The sequence below is a fragment of the Crotalus tigris genome, unplaced genomic scaffold (assembly GCF_016545835.1).
Source record: "Crotalus tigris isolate CLP2741 ecotype Arizona unplaced genomic scaffold, ASM1654583v1 scf7180000024339.11422700, whole genome shotgun sequence".
NCBI lineage: Eukaryota > Metazoa > Chordata > Lepidosauria > Squamata > Viperidae > Crotalus > Crotalus tigris.
The window spans coordinates 8118656-8146446 of record NW_024100509.1 but is presented as its reverse complement, the minus strand read 5'-3'; the positions used below and the strand labels follow the sequence as shown (position 1 = coordinate 8146446).

Below are 27791 nucleotides of genomic sequence, written 5' to 3'. Positions count from 1 at the left end.
TTTCAGCTTCTTGCTCCTCAAAGCATGAAGCTGAAAACACCAGCCTGAAGATGACGAATGGGACTTTGTCGAAACGTCGCCAAGATACTTCCAATTTTACGCAGGAGAAAACCCGAATAACCAAAGACCTATATGTGTGTGTGTGTGTGTGTGTGTTTGATAATATTCTGTTTCTTCTTTTTTTTCAATTTTAAAGTCAGTCTATCCATCTCCGCACATTCTAGTATTTTTTTAATTATTTCTTCATCTGAGGGTAATTTCTTCATTTTTCCAATATTGTGCGAATATAATTCTTGCCACTGTTATTACATGTAACATCAGATATATGCTTTGTTTATCAGTCTTTTCTGGCATTATAGCTATTTAAAAAATCAGATTTAAAATCTACATGTTTTCCCAACATCTTTTCTAGCCATGTATGTATTTTTTTACAATAACTCTTTGCTTTGGCACATCTCTACCAAACATGGTAATAAGTACCTGACTTGTGTTTACATTTCCAACATCTATCTGACATGTTTTAAAACATTTTTGCTAATCTTGCTGGTGGCAAGTGCCATCTATAAAACATTTTATATAAGTTTTCTTTACAAGGAGTTGACATTATCAATTTATAGTTTCTTTCCCACAAGTTTTGCCATTTTTCTAATTCTATATTATATCCAAAAATGTTGCCCATATTATCATTGTTTCTTTGACTTGTTCGCTTTCCATTTTCAAATTCAATAGAAAATTATAGATTTTCTTAATTAATTTCCCATCAGAGGTTAATAATATCTAAGTATCAAACAAGGTTTGCTCCTTATAAAATCCATACAGTTTAACATCTTTATCATATCTAACTTGCATTTGTAAGTATGCCCACCATGATAGATTTATACCCTGATTTTCCATTTCTTGAACAACCTTTTGTTTCTAAGAGTTTTCTATTCTTTTACCCATGTTAATACAGATGCTTGATAATATAAGACCCACTCTGGCTAACCAAAATCTCCATTTTCCTTGGCTTCTTGTAACATTTTCATCTTAATTCTAGCTTTCTTTCCTTAATTTTGAACTTCAAAATTAATGAATTTAAATCTTCAAAGAATTTTTTCTCAAGTTTTATAGGTATTGTTTGGAATAGAAACAAAGTTTTGGTAATATATTCATTTTCACTGTAGCAATTCTTCCTAATATCGACAGTTGCAGATTTTTCCATTTTCCCAAGTGCAGTCTTGTTTGATTTAATCATTTTATATAATTATCTTCTTTTATCGTTGAACATCTGGCTGTTAAGTATATTCCCAGGTATTTATCATTTTTAACTATTTGTAGTTCTATTTTTTCTGACATTTGTTGGGTTTTTTTGCTTATCTGAGAGATTTTTAACTATTACTTTAGTTTTTTTCTCTGTTTATTTTCTGCTATTTCTCCATACTGTTCTATCTTCTCCAGTAGTTTAGGGATCATCTCCAAAGTTTCTTCTAGAATAAATACCAAATCATCTGTGAATGCTTGCAATTTGTATGTTTCACCTTTTATTTCTAATCCTTTAATTTTTGTATCTTGTCTAATATTTCTATTTAAAACTTCCAAAGTTAAAATAAATAACAATGGAGATAATGGACATCCTTGTCTTATGCTTTTTCTTATCTCAAAGTTCTCTGTGTAGTCTCCATTTACAATCATTTTCGCTGTTTATTGTATGTTGTTTTAATCATATTTATAAAGTTTTGTCCAAAGTCCACTATTTTTAATTGTTGGATCATAATTGCCACGAAAAATTGTGAAATGCCTTTTGAGCATCTAAAAATATTAGTGCCAATTGTTTCCCTGGATGCAGTTCATAATATTCCAATATATCCATTATAACTCTTAGATTATTTTTTTTTATTAAAAGTTTTTTATTTTTTCCATATAAACATTATAAAAAAAAGTACAATACAATTTTGAAATAAAATAAATTCATAACCATTGGTACGACCTGCCCACTCCCCCCAGGCCGCGTCCACCCTCTCTTAAAACATTCCCTACTTCCCTCCTCTTTCTCACCTCCCATCCTACTCTCTTCCCCTCCCCCTCTCCTCTCACTGCCCTACTTCCTCTCTACACTTTCTCACCTCTCATCCATATCAAACCCATGAACGCAGCATAAGGGGAGTGCCCAGGCCACACCCCTATAAGCAACCATTATCTATATTACACTTACCCCCCCCCCCTACATTTCCTCTCTCCCATCCCCAACCCCCCTCCCTTCACTTCCCAGAGCAGAATACAGGTTTAATAATAAGAAAATTTATAATAATAAGAAAAAAGAAAAAAAAAGAAAATACCATACTTAACCTTTAACTCCAATAACCTATAAGACAATTCTCTATAATATTTACTATAATATTCATTCATAAAATAAATGAAACTTTTTAGTTCCATACTTTTTTTGAATATAATCTATCCATCTTCTCCATACAGTAATATATCTTTCTTGTGTATGATCCTTTAAATAAGCAGAAACTTTTGCCATTTCTGCAAAACTAGATACTTTAAATACCCATTCTTCTAAAGTAGGCAAGGAATCTTTCTTCCGATATAAACCTATTAATAACCTTGCAGCAGTTAATAAATTCAACATCAAAATAGTTTCTTTATCATTTAAATCCACAAAAATACCCAATAAAAATAGTTGAGGAGTAAACTTTATCTTCCTTCTAAAAATCTTTTGAATGTTCCACCAAATCATAATCCAAAAAGCCTTTACCTTTTTACAATTCCACCAAATATGGAAATATGTCGCGTCTTTATTGCCACATCTCCAACATTTGGGCTGTATATTAGAATACATACAAGATAATTTTTTAGGATCTAAATGCCATCTATAAAACATTTTATAAAAATTTTCTCTCAAATTTTGAGCTTGTGTAAATTTAACATTTCTAGTCCAAATTATCTCCCATAAATCCAATGAAATCGGTTCCTGTATATTTTGAGCCCATTTAATCATACAGTCTTTAACCAATTCTGTTTCCGAGTCTAACTCTAATAAAACATTATAAATTCTTTTTATATGAGCCTGACTCTGATTTTTAATCTGGATAACCAATTGTTTGTCTTCTAATGTTATTCCCTCTTTCTTATCTACAGTCCATCTATCCACTATTTGTAAATATTGAAACCATGACTGTAGGATATTTTCTTGCCTTAATACATCTAGGGATTTCAAATGCCAATTCGAACCAGACCAAATTAACAATTCTTTATACGAGATTTTATCAAAATTTGTCCCCTTAGAAGTTCCCTCAATTGCATGTCTGGGAATCCCCCAGATAGGTATTTTGTAATTTAATCTGTAATAATACTTTTTCCAAACACGAAGTAGGGCATTCCTCAAAATATGTAATTTAAAAGTCCGATCAACTTTCTTATTGAAAATCAGGTATGCATGCCAACCATATATTAAATCCCAATCTGAAATTGGCCTATAATTCTTAGGCTCTGTAAGATCCTGATCTTCCTTTGGAATCAGTGATATAAAAGCTCTTTTCCAAGAAGGAGGAACTTGTGTACCCAACAAAATACTACTAAAAAGTTCCTTTAATGGCTCCATCATTTCTTCAGATAAAGTCTTATAATACCTCGATGTCAGTCCATCTGTTCCCGGAGACTTTCCAACCTTTAACTGCTTAATAGCTAAACCAATTTCCTCCACAGTGATTAATCTATTCATCCCATTTTGTTGTTCCTCTGAAAGTTTAGGAAAATGCACTGATTGTAGATATTTATCTATATCCACACCCTTTATGTTATCACTTGAATATAATTTTGTATAAAAATCTAGAAAACTCTTTTTGATCAAATTTTGCTGAAAAACCTCAATACCTTTATATTTTACTTTCTCTATAATTCTAGCTTTCTGTTTCTTTCGTAACTAGTAAGCCAACCACCTCCCAAGCTTATTCGCGTTACAGAAAGTATTATGTCTCATATACGACAGATTGGTAGCCACCTGATCTGTCATCAGCATATTAAATTGTTCCTTAAGCATCTTTATAGATACCTTTAAATTATTTTTTTTATTGAAAATTTTTAAGTTTTACAAAAAAAAAATTCCCTTCCCCAAACCCTCCCAACCCTCCCCTACCCTCCCACAACCTTCCCAGAGCTGAATACAGGCTTAATTAAAAAAATTTAAGAAAAATCTTAAGATACATATAAACCATAAGCAAATCTAAATACATTCATTAAACAAATTGTAAAATAGTTAACAACAATATATATAAAAAGAAATACAAGAAGAAAGAAAGAAAGAAACAGAAAAAGAAAAAATCCAATAAAAGAAAAATAAAAAATTAAAAAAAATGTCTATGAAATATCTTAAATTTTAAATATAAATTATTCAAAAACTAAATAATATTTTTTTATATCCAACTTATATTGTATAAAATCTATCCATTTTTTTCCATACCAGGAGGTACTTCTCCTGCGATTGATCTTTCAAGAAAGCCGAAATCTTTGCCATTTCCGCCAAATAAGAAACTTTAAGAAACCACTCTTGCAAAGTAGGCAAAGATTCCTTCCTCCAACATTGCTCTACTAACAACCTGGCAGCTGTGATTAAATTTAACATCAGTATAGTCTCTTTACTATCACAATCAGAAACAATACCTAACAACAACAATTGTGGGGTAAATTTTATCCTTCTTCTAAAAATTCTTTGAATATTCCACCATATCTTAATCCAAAAAGCTTTTATATTTTTACATGACCACCAAATATGATAATAAGTAGCATCCAAACATCCACATCTCCAACATTTAGGCTGCAAATCAGGATACATACGAGACATTTTTTGTGGATCAAGGTGCCATCTATAAAACATTTTATAAAAATTTTCCCTTAAATTTTGGGCTTGTGTAAATTTAACATTCCTCACCCAAATAATCTCCCAAGTATCTAATAGAACCGGTTCATCAAAATTTTGTGCCCATTTAACCATACATTCTTTAACTAATTCTGCTTCTGAATCCAATTCTACTAACACCCCATAAATTCTCTTAATATGAGTTCGTCTTTGATCTTTTATTTGTTTTAACAAATTCTCATCTTCTCTAAGCAATCCCACATTACGATCTATCTTCCACCTCTCCATTATTTGTCTATACTGAAACCATGAGTAAGTAATATTTTCTTGTGTTAAATCTTCCAAAGATTTTAATTGCCAGTTTTTACCATCCCATCTAAGTAGTTGTGCATAAGAAACACTATCCATCTTAACTCCTCTCCTTATCCCTTCTATCGCATGCCATGGTATAGCCCATAGTGGAATTTTAAAATCACTTTTATAATATTTCTTCCAAAGATACCTTTAAATTATTATCAGTTGGATTAAGAACAAACTCTTGTTCTTTTAATTTAATCTCTTCTTCTATTTCTCTATGTCTTTGTAACCCTTTTTCCCTAAAAACTTTATTCAATTGAATCAAAATTCCCCTCATATATGCCTTACTGGCGTCCCAAACCATGGACATCGATGTTCCCTTATTCATATTTATAGCAAAAAAGTCCTTTAAATGCTCTTTACATTTTTGTACAAACTCTTCCCGAGTAAACAAATTATCATTCAATCTCCAAGGTCTTCTATTCCCATCTTCCAAATGTAGTTCCATCCACACTGGACTGTGATCTGACAAAGTTCTGGGGAAAATTTTCACCTTCCTCACTCTAGAGAGAAAGTCACTAGTAATAAAAAAAAAATCAATTCTTGAAAATGACTGATGTCTATCTGAATAGAAAGTGAAATCTCTATCACTTATATTCCTTTCTCGCCAAATATCAATGAGCTCCAATTCTTCTTTCAAATCAAAAAAAGTTTTAGGTAACCTAGTTTGGGTTAACCTAGTTTTTAGAGGAGCTCCTTTTGTCTATAGTTGAATCTAAAACGCCATTCCAATCACCGATCAAAATTACAGATTTATAATCCAACTGAGATATCTTCCCATGCAAAAACTTATAAAATTGTTTCTGTTGCTGATTAGGAGCATATAATCCAACAATAAGAACTTTTTTACCTTGTAATGATAATTCCACAAAAAGATATTTTCCTTCAGAATCAGTCTCAATTAATTTAGATGAAAAATTTTTCTTCACGTAAATTACCACTCCCCCTTTTTTCCCTGGAGCTGGAGCAATAAAATGTGAACCCAAACGAGGATTCATCAAAAGTTTGGAGTCCTTTAAAGTTATATGAGTCTCTTGCAAACATATCAAATCATTGTTATGTTATTTCAAATAATGAAAAATCTTTCTTCGTTTCTGTGGCACATTTAAGCCATTAACATTCCAGGTCAGGAACCTGGCCATCTCCACCGGCCTGAAGCCTCTGGAGCATGGCCTGTAGATCCACTGTCGAAGATCTTTTTGGTCTTGCCCCTCCCATAGGCTCTGTGATAACCATGCCTTCAACTTTATCACCACTCTTCTGCTGCTGCTCTTTTTCTTTACGTTTATGGGCAGCTCATGTCATCCTTTGCTCTTTTATCTCAAGATTCTGTACAGCTTGTTCCATGACCATCATTGATGAGGCTCCTGCCATAACAGGCTCTTCCATTATCCTTGTTTGTGGGGGTGAGGACGATCTTGCCTTTAAGATAGAGTGATAAAAATCTCTTGCCTTCGAGACTGTAGTTAATCTGTGACGTATCCCCTCATAATTCACTATTATTCCTCTTGGAATCTCCCATCTAAACTGAATTTGATGATGCTTTAACTCATCAGACAGAAAAGCAAAATCTTTTCTGCCTCTTAAAATTTTGGGAGGTATTTCTTTTAAAATTATCATTACTGATTGAGAAGAGTGAGCTGAACTCCATGCATGACTAGTTTTATCTGTGGCTGAAGGGAGATCCCTGCAGGTGAGCTGCCTCAGTCAGTGTAGCCCTTTGTGATGCCCCCCCCCAGCACAATTGGGAACAATATAACACAGTGATGGCAAATCTTTTAGAGACTAAGTGCCCAAACTGCAACTCAAAACCCACTTATTTATCGCAAAGTGCCAGGGCTGCATCAGCATTGTGGTGCCCTCGGGGGGGTGGGGGGTGGGGGGGGCATGCCCACTGGGTGGGCATGGCTGCAGTGGTCATGGCAGACTGGGTGAGCATGACTGGGGCCAGGTCAGTGGGGGCCAGACCCTTGCCATCTGTGGGGCATCCCCGGGGGGCCAACACCACTTACTCACTTCCTGCCCTGTCACTTTCAAACGCCACGTGCTGCCTACTCTGGTGAACTCTTGTGGGGTAACGGCATGCGTGCCCACAGAGAGGGCTCTGAGTGCCACCTGTGGCATGCATGCCATAGGTTCACCACCACTGGTATAGCATCTCCTGAGGCTCTACAGTAAATTGGAACTTGAAGGAGATGTGTCTTCAAAAACTTGAAGGCAATTGTTTCACTATTAAAAAATCTATGTAAACAAGGATCTGCATAGAGCATTGCCATCTCTCTATGTGTTTCAGGCTTCTGTTCCCAAAGAAGATCAAGAGTGAATCAATGTTCAGGACCTCTCTCTTTCTCTCTATAGCCAATGGGAGTCTCAGAATATAACCCAGTCAATGTAATGCTTTCTGTCTTGTGAGGGAGTCACAAAAATCCCTTTATATTCTTCTTAATGTATTTCTAATAACTCTATTATTCTGTTATTCTCTGTCCACACAGAAGGGAAATAAATTGCTAATTCCCAGCCTCACAATCCACATTTTTCCATAAATGAATTTTGTACATTTGTCTGGGAGGTCACAAAAATCATTTGAGAGGCTGCTATGGGAGGAAACCATAGGAAACATTGATTGTAAAGCATGTAAACGTCCAATTGAAAACCTGAATTTCTCTCAAGCTTCCTGCTCACTATGGCACCAATCTTCCATAGCATTACAACTCTTTTTTCTGCATTATTAGAATTTGGCCTTTTGGGGGGATGTTGATTCCATATTTTCAGTTAGATTTTAGTAAGGCATTTGACAAAGTGGATCAGAACCTACTCCTTGATAAGCTAGAAAAAGGTGGAATCAGATGGACATGTAGCTGGCTGACAAAACATACTCAACAAGTAGTCCTCAATGGCACTACATCCACATAGAGAGAAGTAAGCAGTGGGGTACCACAAGGTTCTGTCTTAGGCCCAGTACTCTTCAACATCTTCATAAATGACTTAGACGAGGGAATTGAAAGGGAACTCATCAAATTTGCAGATAACACCAAACTGTCAGGAGTAGCCAACACCCCAAAAGACAAACTCAGGTTCCAAAAATATCTTGACAAACTTGAACAATGGGCCCTATCCAGCAAAATGAGTTTCAATGTGGAGAAAAGCAAAGTCTTACACTTAGGTAGGAAAAACCAAAGGAACAAATACAGATTGGGCAAGACCTGGCTTAAAAACAGTAACTATGAGAGAGAACTTGGACTCCTAGTAGATGATCACTTAACTATGAGCCAGCAGTATGCAGCAGCAACCAAAAAAGCTAATACAATCCTGGGTTGTATAAATAGAGACATAGAATCAAAATCACACAAAGTATTAGTACTGCTTTATAAAGCCTTAGTAAGACCACACTTCAAATACTGCAGCCAATTTTAGTCACCATATCACAAAAAAGATGTTGAGAATTTGGAAAAAATTCAGAGACGAGCAACTAAGATGATCAAAGGCCTGGAGACGAAAACTTACGAAGAATGACTGCGGATCTTGGGTTTGGCTAGTCTAAAGAAAAGAAGAAATAGGGAAGACATGATAGCAGTATTCCAGTATCTGAAAGGCTGCCACAAGGAAGAGGGGGTGACATCGTTCACCAGAGCACAAGAGGGAAGGATGAGAAACAATGGTTGGAAACTGATCAAAGAGACAAGCAACCTGGAATTAAGAAGAAACTTCCTAACAATGAAGACAATTAACCAGTGGAACAGCTTGCCTCCAGAAATCGTGGGCGCTCCATCACTGGAAATTTTCAAGAAGAGATTGGACAATCACCTGTCTGAGATGGTATAGGTTCTCCTGCTGGACTAGAAGACCTCCAAGGTCTCTTCCAGTTTTATTATATGCTATTCTATTCTGTTCTGTTCTATTCTATTTCTCATCTGGTACGGGAAGAAATAGGGGCAATTAACTTAAGACACAGGGACCTGTTTTCCCAAAAATATGCAAAAAAAAAGAGGTGAAGGGAAGCAGCCCATGAGTCAGAAATCAATATTAAGTATCTTCTTGCTATTTTCAAAAAAATATTGACTTCAGGGTCAGCATACTCTTTCCAAGAATGTGTAAGGCCCCACTTCAACCCACAAATTAAGAAAGCAGAACTCTTGGAAACAATCTCTTCCAACAGGAACTTTTAATAAGAGTAGTTGATAGCAGGCATAATAGACAGGATCTGAGGGATTCCCTTACAGATCGATGTTTTAAAGTGTCCCTAAGCAAACCCCACCCCACAGTTCTTCTGGGTGATTTAGACTGGCAAATTTCTAGGTATTAAATCCAGGAAAGATAACATCAATCTGGCTCCGCTGCGCACAATCATTCAATAGCTTTTCACACCTTATTTTGATGATGGAGAAATAAACCAGATCCCAGAGATCTGTATCTTTTCATCCCCCTTTTCCTAGCTGCCCGGTAAGGAGGAGAAGTTCAGAGGGGGCATAGGATAAGAGGCAAATTGTTACATTGTAAGGTTAGCAGACATGAAGGCGAATAAACAAAAGGTTACTTGTAGTGAATAGAGGAAGTGAAAGTAATAAACTCTCATGCATATCCCCCCTCCCCCTTGGGAGTATGGCAGGATCCAGCGAAGGGTAAGAATTGGTTTTAGATCAGAGAAGATAGATAGAGAAGAAATATAACTGGATTCTGAAGGAATGTTCAGAAAGATAGCCAAATGATTTTCGAACTGCTGACTCTAATCTTCCAAAATGCATGAAGTGGTGGTGAGGTGCCAGAATGTAGAAATGGGGAAAATAGTTCAAATATTCAAAAATGGAAAAGATGAGGAACTAGAAAACTACCTGTTTCTTTTACATCTTTAGCGAGCAAAGTATTAAATCAGTGGTGGCAAACCTATTGCATGCATGCCAGAGGCGGCACTCAGAGCCCTCTCTGTGGGCACGTTGCCATGCCCCAGAGATGGCAACCATCCCTCTTCAACCAGCTGCTTGCTAACTTGCCGAGGTCCCATGTGGTTGGATGCATCCCAGCATGGCTGGTTTCCCTCCCCACTGTCCCATCCTTCCTGGCCTCGCATGCTCTCCTTTTCCTGGGCACGACCCACTGCATCACCTCCTCATCTGTCAGCCAGCCTTCCAGCTCAGAGGTGGCTTCTCTGAATTGCTGGTGGCGGGCTGCAGAGCCCCAGAGTGTGCCAATTGAGGGGCCAGCAGGCTATGGACGGACACTGTCGGCCCCATGCGCTCGCTGGCCTCTGTGTGCGGGGGCCGATGGTGTCAGGCAGCAGCCGCCCTGGCCCCTGCCTCGCCTTGCCCTGTGACAATGGCACCCCACCCTGCCTCACCTCACCCTGCAAAATGAGCCTCCTGCCCACCACCCCACCTGCCAGAGACCCCCTGGATCTCCCCCAACCCTGCCCAGCCCCCACAGGCATCCCTCCCCATAAGCAACATCAAGGTGACCACGCCCACCTTGGCCACACCACCCAGTCTGCCGTGACCACCACAGCCACTCCCACCCAGTGGGCCACGCCCACCTGGCACCTGGTGATAAATAAGTGGGTTTTGGGTTGCAATTTGGGCACTCGGTCTCTAAAAGGTTCGCCATCACTGTATTAGACTGTGAAGCACCCAGGATCATCCACAAATGAGATCAAAATGTCAAACTGAAGCCCCACCCCTATTTTATATGCAGGACAGGGCTTTGACTTTGTTGATCCCCTCCCTGCCAATTCCACTGGAAGCAGTGCAAACATAGAAAAGGTAGACTACCAACAAGGATTGGCTAATGTCATAGAAGACAAAAACTCCCTGCAAACTCCACATCAGGCATAATCCAATAAGGATGACACCAAGTGTAAAATCCTACTTTTGGGTAGAAAAAATCAAAGGAATAGAATGTAGTTTTGGGGAGATCTGACAGTGCATGTGCAATGGATATAGATGTCTTAAAGGACCACCATCTGAATATGAGCAAAAAGCCAATAAGACTTTGGGCTGCTTCTATTTTCTGGTTTAGACTGCCCTGGTCACCACTTTACAAGAGACACAAGATTCAGTGGTTGACAAGACAGCTGCCAAGATAACAGGGAGTTTGAAGCCAAGCTGTATGAGAACAGTTAAAGGAGCTGGGCATATTTAGCTTGCAAAAGTGAAGATGAACAGGGAGATAAGACAGCAATTTACAAATATCTAAAAAAAATCCTCTCCAGTGAGACTATAAGTTGATGTATTCTCTATTGAAATTGAAAGTAGGACAAGGACTAGCTACTTGAAATTAAAAGAAAGTAAGATTGAATATTAGAAGGAATTTCTGAGTGGAAAGAACTGTGAAGAAGTGAGCCACCATTAGAGGTTTTCAGCTGGGGTCTGGAAGGTCTTCTGTCAAAAATATGGATTCTGGACTAGATGGTATTTAAAACAATCTCTTCCTACTTATATATTCTACAGTTATTCTGTTTTCCCAAAAATAAAAATTATGTGGCACCAAACATTTATTAATCTGAGTGATGATGCATTATCAAAACAGTGTTTAAAATGATTGTTTGTGATTTATTAAAAATACATTATTAAGGAATTTGTCATAAACACTTCAGTCTACTTTGTTTTGCTGGCGAGGGGGAGAATGGGAATTAGGGGGAAGGGATGACAGGAAGAGAGAAACCAGAGGTGCCAATCCGGCCATCCAAGGACATGAGTGTGAGAATGGAATGTGAAACTACACCAAAGAGGTGCCAAACCTCAAAGCTGTTACTGGATTTAAATATTTTTGGACACTCATGAACTAGTCAAGGGGAGAGGGCTCAGGAAATGGGGAAAAGGCAGGGTTTGAGTAGGAATATTCAGATTCAGCTTTGCTTATGGTGTAACCACTTGGCTTTAGTAAAAGTATACTTTTTGCTACAAATGGAGTCAAGGGTCTTTCGTTCCTAAATGCCCAAACTGGGACCAACCCGACAGTACAGTATTAGTAATCAAAAAGCTTTCTTTGACTTAGTATTATAGCATTAAAATGCTCAGTTAAACAATATTTTGCCAATGTTTTTTACATAACTAGAAACACATCTTAGCCCTAATTTTAGCTTACCATGTTGTGTCTACCAGTTCCTGCAGTTACAGTGCATCACACAAATCTAACCAAACTGAGTAAACAATGGTTAGGTTAAGATGTGTGGACTGTATTCTGTCTAAAATATGAAACAAGGCTTTTTCCATTCAATGGATGCACCTGAAAAGACTAGCCCACTTCTAATGCAATGGAAATCTCAAATGAAACTTAGAACACACCCACCACTTCTTGTAGCCAGTATGAATCCACTAAAACAGCACAAAAGGAGATTAATGAGCCGTCTCCATCAGTTTGTTTATGCAGCTAACAATCAAGATGATACTGACCCAGGACCCTGGAATTATTCTATCATCACATATCATCAGAGCTTGGGGGCCCAGTTACCCATTCAAGTTTCCATAAAGAGTGTTGTGGCAGGCTTTTAACATCTAATTTCCCTTTTGATTATCATCCAAAATCTATGAACAAAAGTAATTCAGTGAAATAGTCCATACAACTGCCCTTATAGCTTGGGAACCGTACTGATTTTTCAGTATATGTAGAGTTAAGGTTAAAATTAAGGTGCGTGTAAAGCTCTTTCCAGTCCTTTGTGTTGGACAAATGCAATTCTGCACTATTTTGCTAAACTACAAGTATCCTTACAATTGGCAACCTTACTCATACTCCATATAATTCTTCTAGAGGGCACAATAAGAAAAGTTATGATGAAAAGTGGGTGGGACCAGATGGAAAGGACTGTGAAGGGTTATTTTAGAATAGAGCAGAACAGAAGAGAACAGAAGAGAAGAGAACAGAGCTGGAAGGGACCTTGGAGGTCTTCTAATCCAGCCCCCTGCTCAAGCAGGAGAACTTATACAATCTCAGACAGGTGATTGTCTAGTCTCTTCTTACAAAATCTCCAGTGATGGAGCGCCCACAATTTCTGGAGGCAAGCTGTTCCACTGATTGATTGTCCTCATTGTTAGGAAGTTTCTCCTTAATTCCAGGTTGCTTCTCTCTTTGATCCGTTTCCAACCATTGTTTCTCGTCCTGCCCTCTGGTGCTTTGGAGAATAATTTGACCTCCTCTTCTTTGTGGCAGCCTCTCAAATACTGGAACACTGCTATCATGTCTCCCCTATTTCTTCTTTTCTTTAGATTAGCCAAACTCAAGTTCTGCAGTCGTTCTTCATATGTTTTAGTCTCCAGACCTTGGATCATCTTAGTTGCTCTTCGCTGAATTTTTTCCAAACTCTCAACATCTTTTTTTGTGATATGGTGACCAAAATTGGCTGCAAAATTCCAGGTGTGGTCTTACTAGGGTTTTATAAATCAGTATTAATACTTTGCATGATTTTGATTTTATGCCTCTGTTTATACAACCCAGAATTGTATTAGCTTTTTTGGCTGATGCTGCACACTGCTGGCTCACGGTTAAGTGATTGTCCACTTGTCATGGTCCAGTTACTATTTTTAAGTCAGGTCTCACCTAATCTGTACCTGTACCTTCGATTTTTCCTGCCTAAATGTAAAACTTTGCTTTTCTCCACATTGAAACTCATTTTGTTGGATAGGGTCCATTGTTCAAGTTTGTCTAGATCTTTTTGGATCCAGTTTATCTTCTGGGGTGTTGGTTTTGTTTGGGGGGGGGGTTGTAGATGTCAGAGGTTTCTTTGTTTTGTTTTGTTTTTTTGCAACAGATAGCTATGATTTTTAATTAAACTTACTTTAAGGATGATACACTTGAGGGTGGTTTTGGGTCTTCTTCAAAGCACCTCCTTATGCATGCAATTATCTAGCATCACAACAGTGGGCGGAAACTGTGAGGTTTTCAGCAGTCAACCCCAATGTTTTTCAGCTTTGGGTGCAGTTGCTTTGGAGATACAGTGCAGGAAGAGAGCATTTTGATGACACGGCATCTAAGATTATCTTAGCAGCAGTAAGGGAGACTCAATTTATGCATCTTTCAGTCATGCAACAGAATCAGTATTGTGGTTATCCCCAGATCTTCTGGACGAACAACAGTGCTCTTTCTAGCTCAGACTGTGCTCCTCAACTGAGACTGTACCATTCTAGTGAAATTGTGCCAGCTCAGGACATTTGCTTACCATTGCCTGTGCCAGGGAGGAAAAGGCATAGTCAGAATCATGGAGATGGTACATGCCTTTGTTTCCTGGTGGTATTTTTGCTGATTCTACTTGCCATCATGGGGGTCGGGCTGGCAATGTTTCAGATCTTTCACTTGCAGAAGGAACTTCAAAAGGTAACATTTCAATTTTGAAGCAGGGGGAAAGTACATAAGATATCTCCACTAGTTGGGAGAATGGGTCTGGACCTATAGAAGCTTACCTAGCTATGTAAACTTCATGGGATGGCTTTTCTTTCCAAATATACCTGTATGTTTCTTGCTTTCACAGTTTTCCAGCTCTGGATGTATTCCTCCATCTCCTGATATGCTGAAAGGTGAGAACTCCTAGTCCTGTGAAGATTGGGAAGATGCAAAGCAAAAATTGTGCTTTCTGGTAATATAGCTGAATTCATAGCTTTGCACATGTTATAATCCTCCCATTATTACCTTGAAATAATGGAATGAGTCTTGGTTAGGAAACAAATAACTGGTGCAGGCTTGGAGTATAGGCAAAATGGAGAGTAAGACAAGAAGGCAAGTCCAAAAATTTTAAGGAACAGATTTATAAAGTACCACAATATAGAACAGGGCATTTCCATGCAAACTCCTGTGTGAAAGGAAAAGAAGACCACAAGTTGCCTACTTTTCAGAGCCAAATTTTAATATAAAATCCCACTGTTGGTTCCACAAATTCAGCAATAAGAATCAGAAACATCTGTGGAGGGAATCATTAAAATGGCACAGGTAATCAAAGCCTCACCCCTTTCTATAACTATTGCATATTTAAAAGGGGGAGGTTTCAGTCGCTCTGTTGTATCCATCATGTTTTTTTTAAAAAATATATTTTCATTCATTCATTCATTCATTCAATTTCTGTAGCAATTTTATTACATTATTGATGTTCTTGACTCCCGCTGACCTTGTCCTTGGTAGCAACTGCTCTTAAACAACATAATCTCTTTCTGCCATACATGCCATACATCCTTAATGCATCTAAAATCCTCCTAAATTATTACTGTGTCTGGCTCACCTTTCCCTGGTCAATGTCAAATAGTATTATAGAACAGAACAGAATAGAGCTGGAAGGAACCTTTGAGGTCTTCTAGTCCACCCTCCTGCTCAAGCAGGAGAACCTATACCATTTCAGACAAGTGACTGTCTAGTCTCTTCTTAAAAACCTTCAGTGATGGAGCACCCACAATTTCTGAAGGCAAGCTGTTCTATTGGTTAATTGTCCTCACTGTCAAGAAGTTTCTCCTTAATTCCAGGTTGCTTCTCTCTTTGGTCAGTTTCCAATCGTTGTTTTTTGTCCTGCTCTCTGGTGCTTTGGAGAATACTTTGATGCCCTCTTCTTTGTGGCAGCCCCTCAAACAGTGGGGGGAATCAGCCGGTTTGCACCACTTCAGCAGAACCAGTAGTTAATCTTTTGTTGCCCAGGCCCAGAATGGACTTCCTGAAGCAACATCTACACAGAGAACTGGTTGTTTACATATTTGAATCCCACCACTGCCCTCAAATACTGGAATATTGCTATAATGTCACCTGTTTCTTCTTTTCTTTAGACTATCCAGACAAACCCAGTCCTGCAGAATAGTTTGATGCCCTCTTCTTTGTGGCAGCCCCTCAAACAGTGGTGGGATTCAGACGGTTTGCACCACTTCAGCAGAACCAGTAGTTAATCTTTTGTTGCCCAGGCCCAGAATGGACTTCCTGAAGCAACATCCACATAGAGAACTGGTTGTTTATATATTTGAATCCCACCACTGCCCTCAAATACTGGAATATTGCTATAATGTCACCTGTTTCTTCTTTTCTTTAGACTGTCCAAACAAACCCAGTCCTTCAGCTGGGTTTGTTTGAGTCTCCAGGCCTTTGATCATTTTAGTTGCTGTACTCTGAACTTTTTCCAAAGTCTCAACACTTCACATGATCTTGATTCTATGTGTCTGTTTATACAACCCAGGATTGTATTAGCTTTTTTGGCTGCTGCTGCACACTGCTGGCTCATTGTCAAGTGATCATCCACTAGGACTCCAAGGTCCCTCTCATAGTTACTGTTTTTGAGCCAGGTCTAGCCTAACCTTTACCTATACCTTTCATTTCTCTTGCCTAAATGTAAAACTTTGCTTTTCTCCACATTAAAAGTTATTTTGTTGGATAGAGCAAATTGTTCAAGTTTGTCAGGATCTTTTTTGGATTCTCAGCTTGTCTTCTGGGTGTTGGCTATTCCTGCCAGTTTAGTGTCATCTGAAAATTTGATGTGTTTCCCTTCAATTCCCTCATCTAAGTCATTGATGAAGATATTAAAGAGTACTGGGCCTAAGACGGTGGCTTGTGGTAACCCACTGCTTACTTCTCTCCATGTGGATGTAGTACCACTGAGGACTACTCGCTGAGTATGGTTTGTCAGCCAGCTACAGATCCATCTGGTGTTGAAGTTGTCTATCCCACCTTTTTCTACCTTACTAAGCAGCAGGTTGTGTCTACTTTGTCAAATGTCTTACTGAAATCTCAGTATACTAAGTCCACAGCATTTCGCTGGTCTACTAATTTAGTCACTTTATCAAAGAATGAAATAAGATTGGTTTGGCATGATCTGTTTTTAACAAACCAATGCTGGCTGCTAGTTATAACTTTGTTTGCCTCTAGTTGTTCGCAAGTCTGTTTTTTAATTATCTTTCCAGGATCCTTCCAGGTATTGATATTAGACTGATTGGTTTGTAGTTTCCTGGGTCTGTTTCTTTTCCTTTCTTGAAGATGGGAAGCACATCAGCCCTTTTCCAATCATCAGGTACTTCCCGGTGCTCCAGGATTTTTGAAAGATATAGTGCAATGGTTCTGAAATAACATCTGCCAGCTCCTCCAGAACTCTGGGATGTAATCTGTTGGGTCCTGGTGATTTATATTCGTCAAGGTTGGATAGGTATTCTCTTACCATTTTCTTGCTTATTTTAATTTTTGTTTCTAGTTTATCTTTTGCAGTAGTTTTTTTTTGTTTGTCTGTTGGGTTATAATTTCTTTTTGTGTGAAGACTGATGCAAAGAATGAGTTAAGAAGCTCTGCTTTCTCCCTACTGCCTGTTACTTCCTTGCCATCTTCTCTCTTTAGTTTCCTTGATTTTTTCTTTTTATTAATATGTTGAAAGAAACTTTTTTTATTGTCCTTGATTTCTTTTGCAAGCCTTTGTTCATTCTGAGCCTTTGCTTTCCTGACTTCATCTTTACATGTTCTGGCTGTCTACTGATAATCAGCCTTAGTTAAGTGTCCCTCTTTTCATTTTTTGTACTTGTCCTTTTTGTCTTTTAATTTGCCAAAGAGAACTTTGTGCAGCCATTCTGGTTTCTTCTTGAATTTCTTGTTTTTCTTTTTCAGGGTATTGTTCTGGACTGCACTTTTATGATCATATTTTTCAGAGTTTCCCATGCTTCTTTGGTTGTTTTCCCCTTTAGGATTTTTGTCCATGGAATCTTTCCTAGGTTCTCTCTGAGTTTTTTAAAATCAGCTCTTCTGAAGTTTAAGACACTGGTTGGATTATTTTCTATTGCTTGTGTTTGCATTATATTGAATTTCAGTATGACGTGGTCACTTACACCCAAGGTTCTGGCAATTTCAACTCCCTCTATCACTTCTTCTTTATTAATTAGAATTAAGTCCAGTATGGCTTTACTTGTAGCTCCTTCCTCCACCTTTGGATGATAAAGTTGTTGGCTAGGTTGGTTAAGAATCTGTTTGATCTCCCACACGCTGCAGAGTTTGTCTCCCAGTTGATATCTGGATAGTTAAAGTCTCCCATTACTACTGTGGTATGCTTCCTACATATGTTTGTTAACTGATTGGCAAACAGTTCATCTATTTTTTTCTGATTGCTTGGGTGGCCTGTAATATATACCTATGGCAATGTCACTTTTCTCCCTTTTATATTGACCCATATACATTCTGGAGGGATTTTATCTTTGATCACGTGGCATTTCTGTAGATACGTAGTGTTCTCTTACATATAGTGCAACTCCCCCTCCTCTTTTTGTGGATCTAATTCTTTTGAACAATTTTTATCCATCCATCAGTACATTCCAGTCATGGGTTTCATCCCACCAGGTTTCTGTAATGCCAACTATGTCATATCCACCCTCGTATACTATTGTTTCTAGTTCAGGGCTTTTCAACCTTTTCACCCATTGTACCACTTTTAGGATATGGCAACATCCGAGTACTATCAGTCGCCTAGTAAGATGTCAAAAACTTGATGACCCAGAAAAAAAAGGAAAAAAGTGATAAAGTACAGGTAGTCCTTGACTTACAACAGTTTGCTTAGTGACTGTTCGAAGTTACAATGGCACTGAAAAAAGTGCCCCCCAAGACACAGCTGAGCAAGACACCTGCCTGCCCACCCGGTGGCGCTCTTCCTCCTATCCGAGGTTTTCACTGTTGTGAACATTTCTGTTGAGAATTAGCAGCAGGGGTGGGGGGTGGATGGGTGGTTTCAGCTGGGTTTGGTCACTTCACATGACCCCGGGACACTGTGACCATCATAAATATGAATCAGTTGCCAAGCATCTGAATGAAAATCACAAGACCCTGGAGATGCTGCAACATTCCAGCAGATTGGCACTTTTTCTGGGCTCAGCAGAAGTGCCAGGATCAGTGCTGCTTTCCAGCTGATTGGTGCTTCTTCAGGGCTCAGCAGAAGCACCAGGATCAGCGCCGAGCTCCAGCTGGAGTCTTGCGCTGATCCTGGTGCTTCCACTGAGGCCTGACAGCCCCAAAGAAGAGCTGATCCTGGCACTTCCGCTGAGCCCTGACAGCCCTGCAGCTTCAGCCAACTCTCACTCAGGCTTGTGTGGTGCTACCACTGGTTCAGCTCATTCCCCTCCCCTGCTACCACTTTTCTAGGATGGTCGCGTGCTACCTGCCAGGTACCAATGTACCACAGGTGGTACCCATACCACTGGTTGAAAAGCCCTGTTCTAGTTCACCCTTTTCATCCTCAAGCTTTGAGCATTTGTATATAAGCATTTAAGCCCTTTATGTCTGTCCATGGGTATGTTTCCTGCATCTCCTGATTGTTGTTTGAGTTTTTCTTTTTTCTCATCACTCCCTACCTTATTGTTTGATTTGTTTTCTTTGGATTTATGACTGATTTTGTGTTGTAGAGATTCTAAAGATTGGCCACCCTTCCCCCTCAATTTTAGTTTATGATAAGTAAAGATAAAAATACCACTCTAAATTTATATAAAACAACTTAAAGCCTTAGTACATAGTCCTTCTTCTTTTTTTGGCCCAGCATTTTCTTTGAAAAATTTGTTCCTTTTGTCCTAAATGAAAGCCTTTGTTACTCATCCATCTGGACCAGGTTTCTGTAAAAATTCACATTTATTTGTCATTCTCTAATGTCCCCTAACATTCAGTGTTCTTAAATGCAATCTTCTCTATTTGTTGTTGTTAGTTGTGAAGTCGTGTCTGACCCATCACGACCCCATGGACAACGTTCCTCCAGGCCTTCCTGTCCTCTACCATCTTCTGGAATCCATTTAAGCTCACGCCTACTGCTTCAGTGACTCCATCCAGCCACCTCATTCTCTGTCGTCATATTCTTCTTTTGCCCTCAATCTTTCCCAGCATTAGGCTCTTCTCCAGTGAGTCCTTCATTCTCATTAGGTGGCCAAAGTACTTGAGTTTCAACTTCAGGATCTGGCCTTCTAAAGAGCAGTCGGGGTTGATCTCTTCTAGGACTGACCAGTTTGATCGCCTTGTAGTCCAGGGGACTCGCAGGAGTCTTCTCCAGCACCATAGTGCAAAGCCTCAATTCTTTTGCACTCAGCCTTTCTTATGGTCCAACTTTCACAGCCATACATTGTAACTATTTATGATATCTTAAAAATATAAAGATATACATTTTCATAAGTAGAAGATGACTTGTTAGTAAAGTTTTTCACTGACATTTGTGCTATTATGAAATTGGTTTTGGCAGAATATCCCAATTTAATTTTATTGGAATGCATAACATTTCCTAGTCTAGACTAGTCCAGATTTCCTCATACAGTATATCAAGTTATTTGAGGCAATCAGTGCTGATTCTTTGGAAAATCTAGTTTTGGCTTCTTTAGGATTGCTTTACGAGACTGCTTTAAGAAACAAAATCCAATTAGGTTGCATCTTGAATTTTCTACTTTCATATTCTGAATTATCCTTCTGATGGCACCAAACAATCATGAACTTCTTTTTCTCTTCTGCTGCAATGTAGGAGCTCTGAACAGAACAGCAGAAAAGAAAGTCAAGAGGAGTGCACATTTAACAGGTAGGCAGCAAAAACACAGATTGCTGATATATCTAATTCCCTTCCTTTGCTCCGCCACTTCACCCCTAGAGGGCTTGTTCCCTTTGTGGAAGCATGTTTGAAACCTTTGCTTTGGCTTGCTGCCAAATTGTTAGCCTGGCCATCAGGTCAGCAAAGCTCCAGAAGCAAAGTCCTTTCAACATTGCACAGCATAATTATTGTCATTGCCCATTTTTATTATAACTCACCAAGAAGCAATTCCAAATCCTGTGGAGTTTTCCCCAGGAACAGATTTGACAAAAGTATAGGCCAGTGATGGTGAACCTTTTAGACACTGAGTGCCCAAAAATTGCCCCTCCCCCTCACCCACCCCTGCTCCTCCCCTGCCCCTGCTCTGCCCCTGCACCCCTCCACCTGCCGACAGGGCCACCTACCACCTCTGCAATTCACTGCAGATCACCCAGACAGCCCTGTAGTGCCATGGCAGCTGCACCCTCCGCCCGCACCCCACAGCATCATCTGCACGCAACGGGATGTGAGAGCAGAGTCTTGTCCCTGCTGCCCAGCTGCCATGTCCTTGGCTATGCTGCTCCATGCGGGCCACGCCTGGGGGCGACTCTCCTCCGGGGTTCCTGCTGGTGAGGAGGGGCCCACGGGGATGTCGGGGATGGGGCAATGGTGCGTGGGCCCACAGAGAGGGCTCTGTGTGCCGCCTCTGGCACCTGTGCCATAGGTTCACCACCACTGGTATAGGCTTTTAAAATCTGCAACCAAAGATCCTCTGCATGTTTGCCAAGGAAAGTGAGAAGCTTCCACCTCAAAGGAACAGATGTTACTTAACATTCGTATCTTGACCACACTTGGAATACTGCGTCCAGTTCTGGTCACAATACAAAAATGAATTTGAAACTCTAGAACAGGGGTGTCAAACTTGATTTCATTGAGGGCCACATCAGCACTGTGGTTGCCCTCAGGGGCTTGGTGGGTGTGGCTGGCATGGTGGGTGTAGCCAGGTAGGGCATGGCCAGCTCGTCGCTCATGCCAGAGAGAGCCTAGGGGAGACTAAGCAGGACTGGGAGGGATCCAGGAGTCTCCAGCTGAGGGGCTCCTGCTGGACAAGGCTGCTGCTGCAGGTGCCACCACCATGAGGTGAGGCAAGGCGAGGCAGGTGGCAGGGCAGGGGTGATCTGACTGCGGGACCCCAAGGTGTGTGGATGCAGGACATGTGGGGCAGCTCTTGGGCTGGGCTCAAGCAAGGAGGAGTAGGGAGGGAATCCTGGCTACCTCTTAGGGACAGGGGCTCCCCAGCCTTCCTGTTCACCAGGGCCATTGGTGGTGGTGGAGTGGGTGGCAGCCTCGCTGGAAGATGAGATTGGATGGTGGGGGCCAAGCACAACATGGTGTGATGGTGACCAGCTGGATTGCCTTGCCATGTCCCACCATCAGTCTTTGCTTGCCTGTGGCTGCTGCAGCTGAGATGGGGCAGGCAGCCGCATGGCCGCATAGTACATCCAGCATGCCAGTTCTTGTGCCTCCACCCCACGCCTCTGCCTCTGTCTGCTGCTTGGAGGGCCAGCGCAATGGTTGTGGTGCTCAGACCCACCTGCACTGCAAGGGCTGTGGAGTCCTGGCTGCCTCTTGGGATGGGGGCTCCTCGCCCTTCCTGTTGACCAGGGCCATTGTGATAGGGTGGCGGCCAGGAGGCACATCCCGTGTGTGCGGTGGAGCTGGAGGACAAGGTTGGATGGTGAGGGCTGAGTGTGCAGGGTCTGCAGTGGGGAGCTACCCCTGCCCCACCATCTCCCTCGCCTTACCTCACTTTGTGGTGGTGGCACCAGCAACTGGCAGAGGCAGAGGCACAGTGGGGAGGCATGCAATCCAGCCCATCAGATGGCTTGCCCCATCCCAGCCACAGTGGCCATGGGCAAGCAAAGACCGATGGTGGGATAGAGCAGGCCTCTGCCTGCTGCTTGGAGAGCTGGCCTGGTGGTTGCAGGGCTCCGACCCATCTGCAGTGCACGGGCTATGGAATCCCAGAGTGCACCAGCTGAGGGGCCAGTGGGCTGCAGCTGCTGCTAGACACCATGGGCCTCCATGTGCTTGCCACCTCCTGTGAGTGTACTTGGGGAGTGCCAGGTTGTGGTTGGCCATGGGGTGGTCCCACGCTATCTCCTGGGTGGCCCCATGGGCTAAATCTGGGCCCATCGCAGGCCAGATTTGGCCCAATGGCCTTTTGTTTGATGTGTCTGCTCTAGAAAGAGTGCAGAGAGGAGCAATAATGATAATTAGGGGACTGGAGGCTAAACTCCATGGTGAATGGTTGCGGGAACTACGTATGTCTAGTCTAACAAAGAGAAGGACTGGGGCGACATGATAGCAGTCTTCTACTATTTGTGGGGCTGCCATAAAGAAAAGGGGAGGGGGTCAACCTATTTTGCAAAGCACCAGAAAGCTAGACTAGAAGCAATGGAGGAAACTAATCAAGGAGAGAAGCAACCTAGAACTAAGGAGAAATTTCCTAACATTGAGAACAATTAACCAGTCAAATGGGTTGTCTTCAGAAGTTGTGGGTGCTCCATCACTAGAGATTTGTAAGAAGAGACTGCACTGCTTAAGCAGGGCATTGGACTAGAAGACCTCTAATGTCCCTGCCAACTCTGTTATTCTGTTATTCATTATTTGAGGGGCTGTCATAGAGAACAGGGGTGCAATGACTCAGTGGTTAAAGATGCTGAGTTTGTCAGCTGGAGAGCTGACAGCCCAGGTTCGAGAATGGGAGCTCTGAGCAATCAGATGAGCTCCTATAACTTGCCCCAGATCCTCCCACTAGCAGTTCAGAAACATGCAAATACAAGTAGATTAATAGGTACTACTTCAGTGGAAATGTAACACTGTTCCATGCGCCTTTGGCATATAGCCATGCTGGCCACATGAGCACAGAAAATGTCTTCAGACAATGCCGGCTCCCTCGGCCAAGAAACAGAAATGAGCACTGTGCCCTAGAGTTGAGCACCACTGACAAAGAAACCTTTACCTTTATATAGAGAACATTCTCTATTCTCCAAACACCTGAGGGCAGGACAAGAAGTAACAGATGGAAGATTATCAAAAAGCTATCCAGCCTAGAATTAAGGAGAAACATCCTGACAGTGAGAACAATTGATCCTTGGAATGGTTTGCTTCCAGAACTTGTGGGTATTTCATCACTGGAGGTTTTTAAGAAGAGATTGGACAGTCATTTGTCTGGAATAATATAGAGTCTCCTGGATGAGCAGGGTGCTGAACTAAAAGACCTCCAGAGTCCTTTTCAACTCTATTATTCTGTATTCTGTTCTTCCTATTGCAGGTAGCATTTGACAAGCTTAACTTGCACATGGGGTGGTACTAGTTTATAAATAGGATGACTCATGCCAACCAACAGAAGAACAAGCTATTTTTGTTACCTTTTAACATCCCACATCTTTTTAAAAAGCAAGCAACGTTGTCCTAGACAAAAAGGACAAGGTTTAATATCAAAACTATAGTGACATATTACTCCCCATGCAGAAGATCAGCCTTTGTACTCTACTGAAGAAAGGCAATTTGAGAGTGTTAACATCATATTTTCTTCCCCATCCTGTTCTCATCTCACAAATGGCCTGTACTTGAATCTTTATTGGGGTCAGCTGAATGTTGCAATAAGTGACCCACTCTACATATGGAAGATTTCACCAAATATGGGTAACCAAAGGGATTCATTTCTGAATATTCTCTAAGAACTACCTAATATGCAATTAATTGCTATTTGTGCATTTCAATTGAGGACCAAATTAGTGCAAGTTGCTGTGGATGCTGTGAGATGCAGGTAATATGCTATAGCAAGAGTTAAGCATAATAACCAGCAGTGAATCAAGGCATCTGAAACAAGAAACAAAGTAGCAGAACGATCCACCTGGGAATAACTGAAATTCCAGCCATTTGACTAGAATTGCAAGATTCATTTGACCTAAAGAAAGAAAGGAATGTGCAAATATTTTGGCACCTAGTTTGATAGCCTCGGAGGCCATGGGGTCAGACATGGCTTCAGCCCAGCATATCTCAGGTGGCTCTTCACTCAGTGAGCAGCCACCCTTCTCTTCTTTGTCTGGGGCAGCCTCAGCAGACAGGTCCAGGGGTGCCCCGGTTGTGGGAGAGTGGCTGGTGGCGGCGGGGAGCTGTGTTTCACAAGTTACATCCAGGGAAAGTCGCTGCTCCATACTTGCAACCGCTGCTTTGGACTTCTGATGCTGCTGGGTATGGTTCTTTGGGGAGGGGGGGGGGCTGGGAGGCTGTGAGTTCAAATTATACCTTAGTCTAGGGGGACTGCAGGACTCTGGGCCAGCCACCTCCCCCCCTCTCTCTCTCCCCAGCCCATTTCACAGGGTTGTTGTTGGGGGTGGGGGGAAGGAGAGAAGGGAGGAGGAATGTTAAGAATGTTGGGTACCTTGAGTTGCTAACAAATAATAAGGGTGAAAAAATGGGAAAAAAGCAGACTGGACAGCCATTTGTCTGAAATGGGATAGGATCTTCTGCTTGGGCAGGTTGCTGGACTAGATGACCTCCATGGTCCCTTCCAGCTCTGTTATTCTGATAGGAGAATGGGGTCCCACAGCAAATGCTATTGATTGCATGAAATCTCTCCCATTTTCACCATGATATTTCATGTTTCTGTAGGCAAAGCAATTCAGCAATCTCAGCCCCTGGAGTGGGAGACTACCCATGGACATGCCTTCCTTTCTGGGGTCCAGTACAAGAACAGGGGTCTAGTGATTGATGAAACTGGGCTCTACTTTATTTACTCCAAAGTGTTCTTCCGAGGCCAGACCTGCACTTCCCAGCCACTTGACCACATGGTTTTCAAGAGAAATCCATCTTATCCTGACAACCAAGTCCTGATGGAGAACAGAAAGATGAACTATTGTGTAACAATGCACATGTGGGGCAAAAGTAGCTATTTGGGGGCCTTGTTCAATCTTTCCAGGCAAGATAGCGTGTATGTGAGTGTCTCTGAGCCCACATTGGTTAATTCTGAAGAATCAAAAACCTTTTTTGGCTTATACATGCTTTAAAAAAAACAGTCAGCAACACTTTCATCAAGCTATTCATAGGGTTCTTCTAAGCAGCATGTGTAACACTTGAACTGGAACTACTGTGGACTTCTAATTTGCCTCCATAGGTTTAAAGAAAAAAATTTTTTTTTCCTGCTGGATTACTTCAAGGCCATATATTGATTGGCAAGAGCAATAGGAAATCTTCAACTTCAAACACTGTCTTAGACTGATGAAGGAAGATTTGCATGGCTTGTGGAGCTGAGATGTAAAATAAAAGATTTTTTTTTTTTGTCATTTGCACCCTGAATCAGTTACAATTCAGCAACTATTCTTTTCTAAGGTTATTTTTTATGCTGCTTATTTTCTGATATATCATTTTTGATGTGAAAATGTATTTAATTTCTTGAAGGGAAGGAGATTTTTTTGGCTTCCAAATTATTTGAGGACTCATAAGCCCATTACTAAATATAATTTTAAGTTATAATTATATTTCAATATTTGTGTCAGCTTTTAACCTTCCCTCTCCCTTACCTGTGACAGGCATTTACCTGATGCTTAAAAAGATTCTGTGCATAAGGTTTGCAACAGACAAATAATGGCAATTTAAAAGAGCAAGACTTTTTAAATCACCCTGCTTTCAGCCTACCTCCTTGATGGAGCAACCATTCTAACTCTACCAAGCTTCTATGCACTTCCTTTTCTTCACACAGCTCTCTCTGTTAGGGCTACCTACCTAAGACAGCAACATTTCAGGCGACCACTAAGTGATAGGAAAAAGGTAAGATTTTTTTTTTGTATCTCCTTGCTGCCATGTGGTGATTAACTAGATGCTTGCAGTTCAGATCTGGTAGCCTTTACTTTCAAAGACTAACATATTCAGATATATCTTTGTCTTTGATTCTGTCCACCAAGGAAAATTAAACAGGCAGCTGCTTGCTCCTGTTTGTGTATATAGGAACACAGGTCCAGAAAGCAGAGAAACATTAGCTCCCTCTTAAAAACCACCAACACACACAACATAGCTGGACCAGTTCAGCCTGCTATGCTAATAAAATATAAGAGGAAGTGTTTTACAATTCAGTAGAAATGAATATTGAACACACATTGAATTCCTATAGATCTGTGACTTTCTAAATACGTGTAAATTTGTTTCAATTACTAAGGGATTAATGATTCTGTGAAGACTTTGGTATGTAAATATTAGTTTGCTTGGATTTCAATACTCTAGCAACTGCAGGATTAAGCATTCTCTTTTATTTAGATAATACAATAAAAAAATGCCAATTTCATATCATAAACACTGCCCAAGTTTTGAACAGGTATATTTTGAAATGGGAAAGAGGCAATAAAGTCTTGGTTCCTGGTTGAATAAACCTGAAGTATGTGTAGCTTTGTCCATTTCTGGGATGTGGATTTCTTGAAGGGCAGTGTCAGAATCCAGTTATATTTCATTTCTATCTATCTCCTCTGATCTAAAATCAAATCTCACCTTTCCCTGGATTCTGCCATACTTCCAAGGGGGAGGGGGGATATGCATGCAGGTTTATTGCTTTCACTTCCTCTATTTGCTACAATGTAACCTTTTGTTTATTGACTCCATGTCTGCTATCCATTACAATGTAACAAATTGCTTCCTGCACTACGCATCTTTCTGGATCTTCTCCTCCCTAACCGGGCAGCTAGGAAAAGGGGGGGGGGTACAAACCTCTGGGACCTGGCTCATTTCTCCATTCTCAAAAGGAGGTGTGAAGAGCTGTGGAACATTGCACTACAAATGGAGCTGGATTGATGTTATCTCCCCTTTCCCACAATGGACTTAACACCTGGGGATTGGCCAGTCTGAATCATCCGGATGAACTGTGGGGTGGGGTTCGCTTAGGGACACTTTAAAGCAGACATGTCAAACACAAGGCCTGGGGGACAGATGTGGCCCGCAAAGTGGTTTCATGTGGCCCACGAAGCCATCCTGGAAACAGCAAGGGAACAGCCCCACTGCCTTGGCCCTGGCCCAGGCCAGCTGGGAGCCAATGTACAATTTTGTGGTGGCCATCTATGCTGAAATGTATCCAGTCTTAGTCCACAAGGCCATCTG

General features: G+C 40.8%; 1 protein-coding gene across 2 annotated transcripts; it reads left to right on the top strand.

Annotated features, from left to right (window-relative positions):
• Positions 1 to 14125: 14125 nt before the first annotated feature.
• On the top strand, positions 14126 to 27555 carry FASLG (Fas ligand). Of its 2 annotated transcripts, XM_039326043.1 has the most exons (4): positions 14126 to 14491; positions 14646 to 14691; positions 20598 to 20651; positions 25323 to 27555. In XM_039326043.1, the coding sequence occupies exons 1-4, from the start codon at positions 14186 to 14188 to the stop codon at positions 25715 to 25717; spliced, it is 801 nt and encodes a 266-aa protein (XP_039181977.1). In that variant the 5' UTR covers positions 14126 to 14185; the 3' UTR covers positions 25718 to 27555. The 2 variants fall into 2 exon arrangements, with proteins under 2 accessions (XP_039181977.1, XP_039181978.1); XM_039326044.1 differs by lacking the exon at positions 20598 to 20651.
• The last annotated feature ends 236 nt before the right edge of the window (positions 27556 to 27791 follow it).